Source organism: Elgaria multicarinata, chromosome 6, assembly GCF_023053635.1.
Source record: "Elgaria multicarinata webbii isolate HBS135686 ecotype San Diego chromosome 6, rElgMul1.1.pri, whole genome shotgun sequence".
Lineage (NCBI taxonomy): Eukaryota > Metazoa > Chordata > Lepidosauria > Squamata > Anguidae > Elgaria > Elgaria multicarinata.
Window position 1 is genome coordinate 90,411,572 of NC_086176.1, and position 15,035 is coordinate 90,426,606.

Consider the following 15,035-nt stretch of genomic DNA (forward strand, 5'->3'; position numbering starts at 1 on the left):
CTCCGTGGAAACGGGCCCGACGAGCGTCGTATTGTCGTGGTGGCCGATGGAACCCCGACTTGTGGGCCCCGGGCCCTACCGAGCGACCCGATTGGTAAGTGGGCGGCAGGTCGCCGGAGAGTCCGCGTCTGCTTTCTGGGGGCTCAAGCCTTCCTAGCAGCCGCATCTTTCGGTCTAGAAGCCCTGCACTTTTGTCTCCTGAGCATGAGCGAGGAACGCACTCTGCACATGTTCGGGAGGGTGGGAAGGTTCTCTCTCACTCTCTCTCGGTATTGGAGCTCCAGGGCTAAGCCAGGCTCAAGCGAAATCTCTCCAGTGTGGACACCGGAAGATAGAGGGCGAGCCTAGTGGTGGGGTTAAGAACACAGAGAACACAGGCTATTGGGCCATATAGAAATGTAATGAACTAATAAACAGCCTTTCCCATCCCTCCCCCGACATCCCCCAGTCACGTGTGACTACAGCTCCCATCATCCCTGGCTAGTAGGCTGGGGTGCTGGGAGTCGAAGTTCAACGCGTGTGGAGGATGCCTGCATGAGGCGGACTGAGCTAGAGTTCCACTAGCTTGGTCTTCGGTTCAGTTCTTTGCACACTGGGGGTTGAGCTTGCCCATGTGCGCCTTGTGCCATCACGCAGGAAGCGGCTGTTGCGCTTATAAAAGACCCACAGAGGCAGTAAAGCCGGCAGCAGTTTCTGCTCTGCAGCCATAAAAACGAATCAGCTCAGGCTATTTGTCCATCTAGCCCGGTGCTTCTTGCTTTGATGGCAGCAACTCGTTAGGCAGGGAAAGGTCTTTCATAACATCTGCTACCAGATCATTTTAGCTGGGGATTGAACTTGGGACCTCTTATATGCAAAACATGTGCTCTTGTCACTGACAGCGGACCCTTCTGCAAACTTTGTACTTTTGTGTGTTCTGCTCTCCCTGAGTTGGTGTTGAAGCTCAGTAGACAAATAAGCTACTGAGTGCCCTTCAGAAGTTTTTGACTACAAATACCGGCATCCCTGATTATTCACCACACTGGCTGGGACTGTTGGGAAATGAAGTCCAGACCATCTGGAAGGCGCTAGGTTTCTTTCCCAGTTTAGCCTATCGGCCAGAGTCAATCAGAGTCTGTAGTCTGCCCGGTGTTCTCCTGGACCAACTCTCAGATAGACCAGTATAGTACCTGTCTGACCGGTATAGTACCTGTCTGATGAAGTTCGAGAAAGATGCTATGCTCAGAGTGCCTGAACTTTGAAATCAAAAGCTGGCTTCTGGTGGAGAGGCTGTTTGTGCTGTACTTCACCACACTCCACCCCCAGAAATGAGTTCCATTTTCTCTCACACACATTTATACGGACACATTCATGGTGTCTGTGTCCTCAGAAGTAGTTCTGTAGAATGAGGTGGCAGAGTCTTGAAAGGGCTATACCACTTTAAACTACAGGCATGGGAAAAACTTCCTGACTGTTAGAGCAGTGCAACAATGGAATCAGTTACCTAGGGAGGTTGTGGGCTCTCCCACACTAGAGGCCTTCAAGAGGCAGCTGGACAACCATCTGTCAGGGATGCTTTAGGGTGGATTCCTGCATTGAGCAGGGGGTTGGACTCGATGGCCTTGTAGGCCCCTTCCAACTCTGCTATTCTATGAAATCACATTTTTCAATGCTCCCCTCTGTAAAAGAACAACAAAAACTTCCTGCAAGTAGAAACGTACAGTAGGGAATAGGGTTGAAGGGCAACCTTTCTTGATGATGTGCAGGAGATGTATGTGGATGTGTTTTAATATGGGGGGATATTTTTTAAAAAAGGAAAGGGGCACATCATGCACACTTGGAAGTCGTACAATCCCTGCTACCAGCTCGCTGCATATGCAAGTCCAGGCCAATGACTTCTCTATCTCTATATGTATCCTGCTCTGCCCAATTTAAAATAAATAAATCATTCATCATTATTATCCATGTTTTTGTTTTTTAATTTAATTTGTTTTCTGGATTAAATAACTCAGAATACCTACTACTCCTTAGTCCGCCCACATATTTGATAGAGGGAGGATCAAATAGAGCAAGCTGTCACGATTCTTGCCAGAAAGTCTTCTAGCCACAAATGTCAGTTGCCTCCTCCCAGGTCCTGCAGAACTGATGGGAAGGGCACTCTGGTCTGTGTCACTGGCCAGAGGAACAAGGCCACTCGGGGCTTGCATGGCCTCCCTCTCAGGAAGGAGAAGACCAGCCTGGTTTTAGCTAATGGCCAAGGAAAGAGCAGCTGTGGGGAGCTTGCTTTCCCTCTTTCTGCAGAAAGACTCCTCCACAAATCTCAGTGGCCCAGTGACCGCAGAAGGAAGGGGGGGAAACACTCTGGCCTCTGCTAGTGGCCCAAGAGGATCAAAAGTTGCTGTGTGCCTTCTTGTATTGTTTCATAATCAGCTGTAAGCAACCTTGAAGATAATTAGAGGGGCGTACATTTTACAATAAGTAAAGTAATAATGATAAAATGGAAGATTAACATTAAAATATGTCTGTAAGGATGATACACCAAAGTACCCTACCATACTTATCTGTTCTCACTTAAATGCACACTCCAAGCCTTATATTATGGATTATTGTTATGCTTTGGTGCTGTCCTAAGAGACTTTGGCTCAGTTCAGACAACATGTTTCTCAATGGTGGTTTTAGAACTCCACGGTGCAGTTTTTACACCACCATTGAGAAATGTGTTGTCTGGAGGGAAAACCCTACACAACGGTTGAGGTTTTTTTAAGAAAACACTCCATGCAAATGTCCACGCTGTGCAGAGGAGAGTTTCTCCACAACTGTTGTGTTGCATGTTGTGTGGAGGGCTTTGTGGAGTTTTCCGTGGAGTTGATTTTTCCCATTGGTTCAGAGTTCTCTGGCAAGAGTGATGAAAGGAGCATGTGTCCCTCTAGAAGAGCCGCCAGGATTGGTGTTTTTTTTTGCAGCAATGGCTGATGGGATACCATCGGGAGGACCGGGGAGGAGAAAGAGCAGAAGAACTGTCAATCAAACATCGCAATGGATTTGACTCAACTCCACGGTAGCCTAGTCACGCAACAGTGGAGTTAGAACATGTTGTGTGGAGTGTACCTCCAAAAAACTCAGCTATTCAGTGGAGTTTTCACACTGTGTTGACTAATGTGTTGTCAGAACTGAGCCTTTATATTGCTTGTGGTTGGCCTACTCTCCCACACCTCCCATTCCTCACACACACACACACACACACACACACCGCTACAGTACTTCATTTCTCCTCTATTCCCACTTCTTTTTCTGGGTGATAATTGTATCCTCCCCTTCCACAAAAGTTCAACAAAGAAAAAGAGATGCAAGATATATAGCATTAAAATTAAAATTAAAATACAGTCAGGATGTTAGAAAACACTAGAATATCATTACATAAGAATGTATGAAGACCACAAGTTTGATCTAATCCAGCTTTCTGTTCCTACAGTGGCCAATCAGATACCATTGGGAAGCCCATAAGCAGGACATGAGCACAATAGCACACTCCTGCTTGTGTTCTCTGGAAACTGGTATTCAGACAAATATCACCTGTGATACTTGATTTAATTTAATATATAGCCATCATGGTTAATAGCTTTATCCTCTATGAATTTGCGTAAAACCCTTTTAAGGCTGCCCAAGTTGGCATCCATCATTACATCCTGTGGTAGTGAATTCCATCGTTTAATAAAATGATGTATGAAGAAGTTCTTTCATCTGTCCCGAATCTCTTGCTGTTTTACTTCATTGGATAAACCTCCCTATCCACTTTCTCCATACCATGCATATTTTATACAACTGTTGCCCTACCCCCAACCGTTCTGACCATTTTTCTACTTAATTGTTATTTTAAAAGAGAAAACCTTGAGAACAGGATTAAAAAACCCCACCAACTAAAGTTCACTAAACAACCAAAGGCCTTCCTAAAAATGGAATTAGGAGTGAGCAGTGAAGTGGCCAAGTTTGCCGATGACATCAAATTAATTAAGGTGGTTAAAACACAAAGGGATTGTGAAGAGCTCCAAAGAGATCTCTCCATACTGGGAGAATGGGCATCCAAATGGCAAATGCAGTTCAGTGTAAGCAAGTGTAAGGTGATGCACGTTGGGGTAAAAAAACCCAACTTCAAGTATAACCTGATGGGATCTGAGTTGGTGGTGACTGAACAAGAAAGAGATCTTGGGTTCGATGAAAATGTCAACCCAGTGTGCGTCTGCTGTAAAGAAGAGAAACTCCATGTTAGGCATTATAAGTAAAGGACCTGAGAATAAAACTGCCAGTATCATACTGTCTTTATGCAAATATATGGTGAGAACACACTTAGAATACTGTGAACAGTTCTGTTCACCACACCTAAAAAAGATATAGAGCTGGAAAAAAATTGCAGAGAAGGGCATCTAAAATGATTAAGGGGCTGGAGCATTACCCCTATGAAGGAAGGTTACATTAGCTGGGATTGTTTAGCTTGGAAAAAAAGAGGTTAAGGGGAGACAGAGAGGTGTACAAAACTATGCATGGTGTGGAGAATATGGGTAAAGAGACTTTTTCTTTCATTCTCTGTCATTATACCAGAACCCGGGGTCATCCCATGAAGCTGATTGGTGGGAGATTCAGGACAAATCAAAGGAAGTACTTCTTCACACAGTCTATAGTTAAATTGTGGAATTCACTATCACAAGATGTAGTGATGGCCACCAATTTGGATGGCTTCAAAAGGGGGTTGGATAAATTCTTGGAGGAGAAGGCTATCAATGGCTGCTAGGCCTAATGGTTGTGTGCTACCTCCAGTATCCGAGGCAGTAAGCCTGTGTGCACCAGTTGCTTGGGAACATGGATGGAGGGTGCTGTTGCACTGCGTCCTGCTTTGTTGGTCCCTGGTCGACAGCTAGTCGGCCACTGTGTGAATAGAGTGCGGGACTAGATGGGCCCTGATCCAGCATGGTACTTCTTGTGTTCTTATGAAGGTATTCATAGTGTAGTAGAAGATTATCAGGGGAAAGGGTGAGGTGGATCTCTCTGGGCAGGGAATTCCAAAGTCCCTGCCCAGTATAGCCACTGAAAAGGCCCTCTCTCTGCTACCGGTGATTTTGGAACACACAAGAGGACCTCCATGGATGACCTTATTGGAGAAGGTCCTTCAAGATCTACGGAAGGAACAATCAGTTGCTGGAGTAGCCTCCAGGGTATCTTCCTCTGTGCTATAATTGTTAGTTACTGCCTTTTGAAGTGGTTTCTTGTAATTATTCATACCTTAGCTTTTATGTAAAAAGAAAAGAGCCTTTGTGTGTGTGGGACAAATCCTGAAAATGTTAGAACTCTTAATTTTCCTGATTTAGATTTAGGTTTCTTCATCCTTCTTCTCTACTGCCAATACCTGAGGCTGGCAAACAAGAAGGAGCACGTAAATTCAGTAAGGCTTTCTTTAATGCTTCTTGTTTCTTCTCAGTGGAACGAGACCATTGAGCTCTTTCGAGATGGAATGCCCTTGCGGAAGCATCGTTGTCACTTCAAAAGCTACGAGCGTTGCTTCACAGCTTCGGAGGCAGTAGACTGGTTGCACAGACTGCTAAGGCACAACCAAAATTTTAGCCCTGAAGTAACCCGCACGCAAACAGTTCAGCTCCTTAAAAAGTTCCTAAAGAATCACGTAATTGAAGATATCAAAGGAAGATGGGGCAAGGAGGATTTTGAGGACAATGGCCATTTATATAGGTAAATAACATATGTGAAGTTAACAACTGTAAAAGGTTAATAAATGGGATTTTTGAGCCAAAATTAGAATAAAAGATCTGATACATTTTTAAGCTACTGGGTATCTCCAGCTGCTCATGATTTTGTGCAACTTGTAGAATTGAACTAGTGTTCTGATAAGTGGAAGTGTGCTTTCTGTTCTCTTTAGCTGATAGGATGTTTTTGTCCTTAGCTGCTTTCCTGTCATTAAGAGTTTTTCTTTCCTTGAATTGGTTTTGCCTAAAATGACTGTTAATAGGAGTCTGAGATTTAACACAACCAAACATGAATGATTATAAATGGCTGTGGATGCTTCTTCGTTGGGCAATTAACCTGCAGGAGTGAGGTCTGAGAGAGAGGTGGTAGTTTTGAAGACACACACGCACAGAGAAAGTGTGCTGTGTGTTGGCTTGGTTTCTGTCTGGGAATCTGGTGCGAGATAGCAAATCTCTGCCTTCTAAGAGTAGGACCTCTGCATATACTTTGCTTGTAGAATTATAAATTGCAATTACTGCAAAGATGCCATAATTGGCCAGGCCTTTCTTGCCCAGTGGTAATTAAATCTGAAACTTCTGTTTCTTTGTAAAGAAAGTGAGAGATGCTGAGTGGGCCCAAACTGGAGGAATATTTGTATAGGATGATTTGCTGTTCTAGTGTAAATACCTTCATTCCATAGCAATTAATCTTGGTATGAGTTTGGTCTTGGTATATATTTGCTAGTCCAGCCTTCCCCTCTTTATTTATTTATTATTTATTTATTTATCATACTTATACCCCGCTCCTCAGCCAAAAAAGGCTCTCAGAGCGGCTTACACTTAACAAAAAAGACTCTTTGGTGCCCTCCACATGTTTTGGATTGACCAGCATGGCCCGGAATGCTGGGAGCCATAATTCAAAATATCTGGAGTGCATCGGGTTGGAGAAGGATCTCATAGACATTACTCTAGAGATGAAAGTTTTGCAATACTACTGTGACCATTGGTTCAGTATTCTTGTTTCTTCACAGAAATGTATAATTTGAGTCCATCTGTTTATAACAGGGGTAGACAAGATGGTGCCTTCCAGATGTTTTGGACTATGACTCTCATCAGCTGCAGCCAACATAGCTGATGGTCAGCAAATTATGGGAGCTGTAGTCCAAAACTTCTGGAAGGCACCAGGTTGCCTACCTCCAGTCAAGAAGGTGTTGAATAAGAGGAGTCTCTTTTTGACACTGATAACTGACTAGAAAAAACAAAGGTCTAAATCAAATGATACCCTTATCCAGATTGTTCCCTTATGCGTGATGGAGAGGGATCCCCTGCGATCATGTTTGAGCATAAAACTAAAAAAGCGTAAATATGTGAAAACCAATTAAATCCTATTGTTTAAAATAGGTCTACTTTAAATATGATTAATTCTGAATCCAGCCCATAGTGTTCAAGCCCAGATAAATTTTGGGAAGGACTTTTGAGCTGTGTTGGGTTTTCAGCATGTGTTGGGTTTTACATGTATACGCCTTTCAAGCTTTATACCTGGATGCTCAGGTTCAGGTAGGTGTGGAGAAAAAGCAGGCTCTCTCTCCTACCGTGCTTAGAGATCTGTTTGATCTGCCCCAAAGATGTAAGGAAAAGATGTGTGAATTACTAGCTACACCTTGGCTCCCGTTCTTCTCTTTTGCAATTTTTCTCCACTGTTGTGTGTTGCAATTGTTTCTTTCATTGTATTGAAGGTGCCACTTTAATATTTTATATTCTGATCTAGGAAGCAGGTTGGTGAGTTTCTCTGCCATTGTACAAATTCTTCAGATTTCCTCTGCAAAAATATTCACCGAAAAAGGTGTGATTTTTGTAAGACATCGAACTATAGTCCTTGGCCACCACATGCTTGAATCGTTGCAAATATTCCTCAACAAGATAGAAAAAAATAATTTTAAAAATCTGAAACCTGGCTAATCAACATAAAACCAGTGTTTTAATTTGGTACATTGATAACATGAAAAAGTTGTTTTTGAATAAATTGTTTTCTTGTAGTGTTACGTTATTATCTGTGTAGGCTATAGGATACATCCTAAGAAATGAACTGGTGTCCTGTTACTTCAGCATTCCCCAACCTGGTGTCTGCAAGATGTTTTGGACTTCAAGTCCCATCAGCCCCAGCCAGCGTGGTCAAGAATGCTGGGAGTTGGAGTCCAAAATATCTAGAGGGCACCAGGCTGGCAAACAGGGCTGATTATTTTTTTGTTATCAAAATTTGCAAAGTTAGAATGCATTGAATAGTTTTTGAATATGCACACTATAGGTGTACAATGTGAGTTGAGATTGTTATAGCACTTTATTACATGTATGCTAAGTGGCATTTGAGGATAAATTCTACTCCTAATCCAGCACCAGCCCTGGGCGGTAATCTGGGTTTGACTACCTATACTATTTGAGTATTCAAAGGTTAGTTGCATATACCCTGCAAATACTAAGGCATAAAACACTGCCTCATAAATGGGAAACAGAACCTCTTGCAAAGGTCTCTGAACCTTAATCAAAGGTTTGACAGCACCCAAAGGTAGGTAGTTTTTACATCAAAATATGGCAACGTGCAGTATTAACACCAGAGGTAAATGTTAAGAGGAAATATTCAAGTGTCTTTAGTTAAATTAGCAGGACATATTAGTATTTTCAGACAAGGTTCAGCAATCAAGAACAGACTGACTGGACTATTGGCTACAATAAATAATATGTTTAAAATCATGTGATAAGATCCTTGATGCTTTATGCAGGAACGTTCTTGTGTTTAATCTGCCAGTGATTAGTTTCTGGGACCACTTTCCATTGGGGTGTGTCTTACTGCTGTCGGACTCACCTTGAGATGGGAAGTAAAAGAAAACTCATCAAGACTGGAGTTCCTACCTTGTCATCTTTGTATGCCTAGGGCTTTAAACACTTAAAGTAGTTATAAATGTTTACTACAGTGTGATATAATCTTGGTTTCATTGCAATTGTAGCTAAAGGTTTCATAATTGGTTAGGAAATAATGGATGCCTCCTTGTTGTTTGGTGACCCTAAATTAAACCCAGATACTACAGTCTATTGAGTTTAGAGCACTACTTCTGAACTGTTTGGGGGCCATGAAGGGAAGCGATTTGACTTGGGTACTGAGTCACCATTCCACTAGCTCCCAGTTTTTGCCTGACCAACTTCCCCAAGGAGTTGGGTTGACATTTGCCTGTTCAGACAGCTTGGCTGAGAGGCCCAAGTCAACAATGTGAGGGGAGAAATAATGGTGCCAAACAGCCTTTCCCAACATGGTGCCCTCCAGATGTTTTGGCAACTCCCAGCAGGCCCAGCTAGTATGGCAAGTGCTCAGGAATTCTAGGGGTTATAGTCCAAACATCTGGAGGACACCAAGCTGAGCAAGGCTGAGGCAGAATATACCCAGATTATATTTGGTGTGATCCTCTGCTATTACTGTCCCAGCACTTTTAACTAGTGCAGCTCATGATCTAGGGTCAAATCATAATTGACCCAACGGCAAGCTCTTCTTTCAGGATATTAGGTAGGTGACGAAACAAAGAGGCTGTCTATACACGGGGAAGCCCTGCAGTGGCTGTTTAGCTGTGCTATATCAGTTAGACAACGCAGGAGCAGCTTCACAGCCACTGTAGGGCTTCCCTGCGCTGCTGCGTTTTGAATAAGTCGGGGAATTACCCCGACTTTTTCAAATGAAGTGACATCAACACAGGGCTTCTGCCGTGTAACAAAGCTCCGTGGCCAATCCAGGGTCAACACAGGGGCGGAGCCTGGAGTAAGGCGACCAGCAGTTGGTCGCCTTCCACTTGGAAGAGGACAGGGGTGGCTTCGGGACCCAAATGGCCACCCAGAAACCCCCCTCCCCCCTTCGTTGAAGAGGGAGGTGGCACCAACTCAGTGCTGTGAAGACAGCCCCAAAAGTCAACATGTACTATGGCCTGTTCAGAAAGGCAGGAACACTGGATTCTGGGTGTAACCACAGGTAAACCATACGAATTCATGTGCATTTTCTACAACGACCTCTCACTTTCCAGCTCGCCATGGCAGGGGTACATTAAGCAGCTTTTTAAGTAGCAAAAATGATTTTGGCTTAAAATTACTGTGAACTATAAGAAAGTTAAGCTTCTGGCTTCCAGCCATTTCCCTTTAAACTCACCACTTCCTGGTGCTAACTGTTCAATAGTTTGACATCAATTACTCCGTTTTTATGAACAATTCAGGATTTTGTATGGCTGGTAGAATGAAAAGTTTTCTTGAAAAAAGCTTGCTAATAATGAATGTATTAAACTCAAATTGTGATTTCAAAGATCCGTCTTGTCCACCAAAGCTTTTTATCATTACTAATTTTTCAGGGCAAAGAGTATATTTGGAGCACCCCCTGGTGGACCATTGCATTATAGCAGAAAGAGTTTGCTTCCCCCACTAGTAATAATTGCAGTTGGGATCTTTTTGATGCTTGCTTAAATTTCGTAGACTTCTGACACATAAATTGGGAGTTTATTCATATAGCAGTTAGTGATGTATGAAATCTAAATCTAATCTCACTTATTTTAGAAATAATTAGTTTGTTGTTCCTCTTGCTTTCAGGATAAAAGGTGTCCATTGAGGCTGTGCTTGCACTTGACCTAGGGTCAAATCACAACTTTCTGTCTAATGAGCTGTGCTAGTTAACAGTGTTGGGGTAGCAATGGCAGGAGATCACACCAAATAAAGATGCAAGCTAAGAGTTTGTTTGTGCTCAGAGTTTCTAAAACCATTAGCTGGGACAATAAAAGGGACACTGGTGGGCTGCAGAGTTAATCGACAGCTCTGAATGCATTAGAGAGCCTTCAGTGCAAACAGGGGTCACAAAGAAGAGGGGGAAATGTTGCCTAGCAGCCAAGTGGAGTCAAATAAGATCCCTTTTATCTTGTCTTTTTGTGTGTAAATGTGCCCCCCCCCCGCCCAAGGTGTTCAGTATTAATAGTACCGTATTTCTTCGATTCTAAGACACATTTTCTCCCCATATAAACATCTCTAAAAACGGGCTGTGTCTTAGAATCGCGGGTGCAATTATTATTCTTAGAATCAAAGCTTTTTTTCTGTTGGTGGTACTGAAATTAGTGTGCGCCTTACAATCGATGGTGTCTTACAGTTGAAGAAATACGGTAGTTTCATTGGTCCCATTCAGACGACATCTTAAACCATGGCCTTAACCACAGTGAACAAGGCCTTTTGCTTTATTCACCATGGTTAAAGCCGTGGTTTAAGGTGTCTTCTGAACACATCCCAGTTTTCTGGCTTAATCACTGTGGTTAAAGCCATGGTTTAAGGTGTCTTCTGAACAAGGCCAATATGTTAAAAGCCTGGCCTGATTTGGTCTGTTGTTTTAGGTTTCAGGCTGTCTAGCCAAGGGACTATCATTTCCTGGTGCAGTAAAGCAGAGGTGGGAAACCTCAGGCCTGGGGGCCCAGTTCCTGTCCTCTGGAGTCTCGGTGCGGCCCTCTGGGGTTCTCCATATGGCTTTGCCCAAACACTGATCATTGGGTGGTTTCCTGGCTTTTGTGCCATGTTTTCCCCATTCTAAAAGTTTGAAAGGCTTCTCCTAAGGCTTAGTTACTGGCAGTAAGGCTTTAACTACTGGGATTGGGTGTGTGTGTTGGTGCCCCAACCTTTTCCCCTTTGGCCCGGCTTCTTCTCCTTTGGTCCTGGCCACCACTGAAATCTTGCCCCCAAGAGCCTCTCCAAAATTGGATGCACTGCTTGGGCTGAAAGTGGTTCAACAGCCCTGCAGTACAGTTTGCCAAGCTCTTCACTTTCTGAGTTCCGTTTGCTTTATTCATCCACTTCAGAGAGCAGATCTGTAGAAAAAGCTATTATCTTCTGGCTTTCCGTCTACCCTTCCCTGTGTGGGCGGTGACCTCCTCAGCATCTTGGTGAAATAGAGGAATTATCTTCTGCTAGTCCAGGCAGAATCAGGTTAAAAAGGCCAGGGTGCATGCATATGCAACGTTCAATCGCATTACAGCAACACGAAATATGAATGAGTAGCTAAGAGATTTTCTCATAATATTCACAAGCTGGACTCCATGATGTTTTTAAAGTTTTCTTTTTTTAATTTTAGATTTCCTCCTTTCTCACCACTAAAACCATACCCTAAACGATCTCCTTACCGAAAAGAAATAATTAAATTCCCAAACTGGAATGATCTTGAAAGAGATACTTTCCAAGAACACATCCTAATGAAGCCTGTCGTGTTGGTAAGATTTCTACCCTTACAAATACTGATTTGATGTTGAAGATATATGTTGCCATATGCCAAGATTGTCGTCCTCTTTGCATCCTTGTTTGCAAATGTATTGAGAAAAAAATCAGAGAAAGAAAGTTGCTGCAAAAGTAGTGTTTTGACTACTTTGACATACTGTGAATTGTTAGGTTTTCCCCCCTTCTACTGTAGAACTCTGAAATGTGGTTCAAACGTCACAGTATTGCAATTGGAGAAGTACCAACATGCAAACTTGTACGTCGCCGACAAATAACAGAGGCAAATTTAGAAGAGATATGGAGATCTATGACGCTATCACGGTAAGTATGGTCCCTTCTCTTTCAAAGTAAGTTACTAAGGTAAGCAATAGAAAGTGCTTTGGCATTTTTTTTAAATCCCAACTCAGCAGTAAGAAAATGGATAATTAGCAAATCTATAAACTGAATTCTGTGTCTCTTCACATCCTGCTTGTTCACTCCAGCCCATGACCTAAATGCCAACCCTTCTAAATCCTGTAATTTATGTAATCCGCATCCGTTGCTAGTGATCCACCCACAAAACATTTGTTATCTGACTGAGATTGACTGCCTTTTAGTCTTGTTAGTCACCTTGGATATTTTTTATGGTGAAGCAGGACAGAATTGTAACAAATTTTGTTGCTGTACTTTTTATGAGAACGTAACTGGAATATGGAGGTTTTTTATTCCATAGAGTGTGTGAGCCACACTGTATGTCAATACCCTCAAAAAACAGATAGAGGGGAATACCATTTTTATCAAAAACGCTGGAGGGGAAAGAGTTACAATATGCACCCTCCATACACCAGTTTTCCATTTTAGATTGCAGCTGCTGCACTATTGTCATGTAGTTTGGCCTCATGTCTGAAATGTATAGTCTCTGTGTCCGCAAAAGGTTTGTTGGTTTTAAATTAATATTGGGCTACTGCTTTTTCTCATTGGCTATAATGCCCATAAAGAAGCATATTCAATTGGTCTAAAGTCTTGGCATTCCAGTAAAAAGTATGAACTGTTCAGTTGCAGTATGTGCTTCTTCTCCAACTAACTGTGCTGCTAGTCTGATAACCCTGTTTCCTTGTGTCTTCTACAGCTTGCAAAAAACTTTAGGCTTGGATTCTCTGAATGACATGCTGGACACTAAACTTGTGAATCCAAAGCATATCATTCAGAACGTGTATAATGTCAACAAGCAGGGGGTTGTCATTTTGGAAGATAAATCAAGTAAGTGGTGTAATTTGTTTAGTTTGTTGTCCCTTTCCCAGAATGTGGGCTCACTAAACTGGTCGTTCAGTGGGGGGGAAGATTGTGTGGCAGAGCCAACTTAAGCAGGGATAGGGAAATTGTGGCCCTCTGAGCCAAAAGGCTTGTGCACCCTAGTTTAGATATTTGGCAAGAGTGATATGCCACTCCCCTGTTGGCTAGGAAGGAAGGGAGAAAGAGAGAGAGAAGAGGTAGCCCCACCCATTTTTGTTCTGGCCCCACCCACTGACCGCCTGTGATCCCTGACAGACTGTGACCCTTGGCATAAAAATGATCCCCTACTCCTAATCTAAAGCTATAGATTGACCTGATTCGGATGTAGCAACAACTCAAGGTTTTTTTTAAACCCATTCATTGTTAGGGCAATGTAGGAGGGAGGAAAATGCTACCTCTCATTCACCATTTCCACTCCGCATCAGGTTTCTCCTGACAACCCAAGAATGTCCCATTCCTGGATTGTTTGATGTGATGGCCGAACACGGAACTCTTGGGGTTGTTAGGAACAAACAACCCAGAATTTTAACCCACAATCAACTTTGGTCAGCAGCAGGAAAAGTCTCTCTTCTCTCTCCCTTCCTTTTCCTGTCTCCATTGGGATTCCTAAACACTATAAGAGCAATGTTATAGGTTGAAGGATCCCTGCGAAATATTTTCTCCAGAGGAGTAGCCATCTTAGTCTGTGGCAGCAAAAACAATAAAAGGCTCATGGCAAGGTACAGACAGGGGTGATTAACTAATTAACTATTGCCATTCAAACTTGTACATGCCATGGGTCGGGGGCAAGGGCTGATGGGCAGTGATAGTGATGATGGGCAAAGCTCGCCTCATACTGGGGTGTTGCATCCCAATGCCCCTTTTCCCACTTTTGCCCCCATCATTATCTCAAAGGCACTGTGGCCACATTGAAAGGAGGACGGGGCTCCTGTATCTTTAACAGTTAGATAGAAAAGGGAATTTCAGCAGGTGTCATTTGTATGCATGCAGCACCTGGTGAAATTCTAGCTAGAGTGTAGCCAGAGTGACCAAATACAGAAGAGGGCAGGGCTCCTTCAGCTTTAACTGTTGTGATGAAGAGGGAATTTCACCAGGGGCTGCGTGCATACAAATGACACCTGCTGAAATTCCCTTTTCTATACAACTGTTGAAGATACAGGAGCCCCATCCTCCTTTCCATACGGTCACCCTGCTCAATGGAGAAAGTTGAGAATTGGCAGCATAGAACAACCACAGGGTACCTTTCAATGGCGGGGGCGTACTTCTCCTTGCCTTGCAGATCGCATTTATTAGGCACTGACTTTCTGTGGGTATGTTTCACTGCATAGGGATCTCTGTGCAATAAATAAATAAATGCCCATGTACCCTGTCCTATTTGAAGGCAGACATTTGTGTTTGCTCTACAGACTCTCTCTGCTGCACAAAATTAAACTTGTGCCAGCTTCAAACTTTCCAGTGTACACGTAGGTTTTTTTCTGCAAAAGGTTATTTCCATCTGTGCTATGTGTGAAGTGGTCCTTAGTACAGAAGTAAGCAAACCGTCCAAAGCCACAGAGTGAATATTCATGTTCACTGAGAACCATGTAATTTGGTTTATGGCTCAAGACTGAGGGGAAACTTTACTGTGTACTTCTCTGACAGAGTCATTAAGTTGATGGGCTGTTCTAAGAGGAGCCCTGCTGGACCAGAGCAAGGGTCCATCTAGTCCAGCATTCTGTTCACACAGTGGCCATCCAGCTATTGACCAGGAACCAAGAAGCAAGACACGAGTGCAACAGCACCCTC

The 15,035-nt window shown here is 43.1% G+C and overlaps 1 protein-coding gene across 1 annotated transcript in view; it reads left to right on the forward strand.

The window, feature by feature from the left end:
- Positions 1 to 15,035, forward strand: part of DEPDC1B (DEP domain containing 1B) — a 48,475-nt gene continuing 33,440 nt past the window's right edge. Inside the window, exons 1-5 of the mRNA XM_063128658.1 lie at positions 1 to 94; positions 5,450 to 5,715; positions 11,839 to 11,974; positions 12,172 to 12,299; positions 13,087 to 13,217. Of these exons, the coding sequence (XP_062984728.1) occupies positions 47 to 94; positions 5,450 to 5,715; positions 11,839 to 11,974; positions 12,172 to 12,299; positions 13,087 to 13,217 (709 nt within the window). The 5' untranslated portion in view covers positions 1 to 46. The remainder of the gene's footprint in view (positions 95 to 5,449; positions 5,716 to 11,838; positions 11,975 to 12,171; positions 12,300 to 13,086; positions 13,218 to 15,035) is intronic.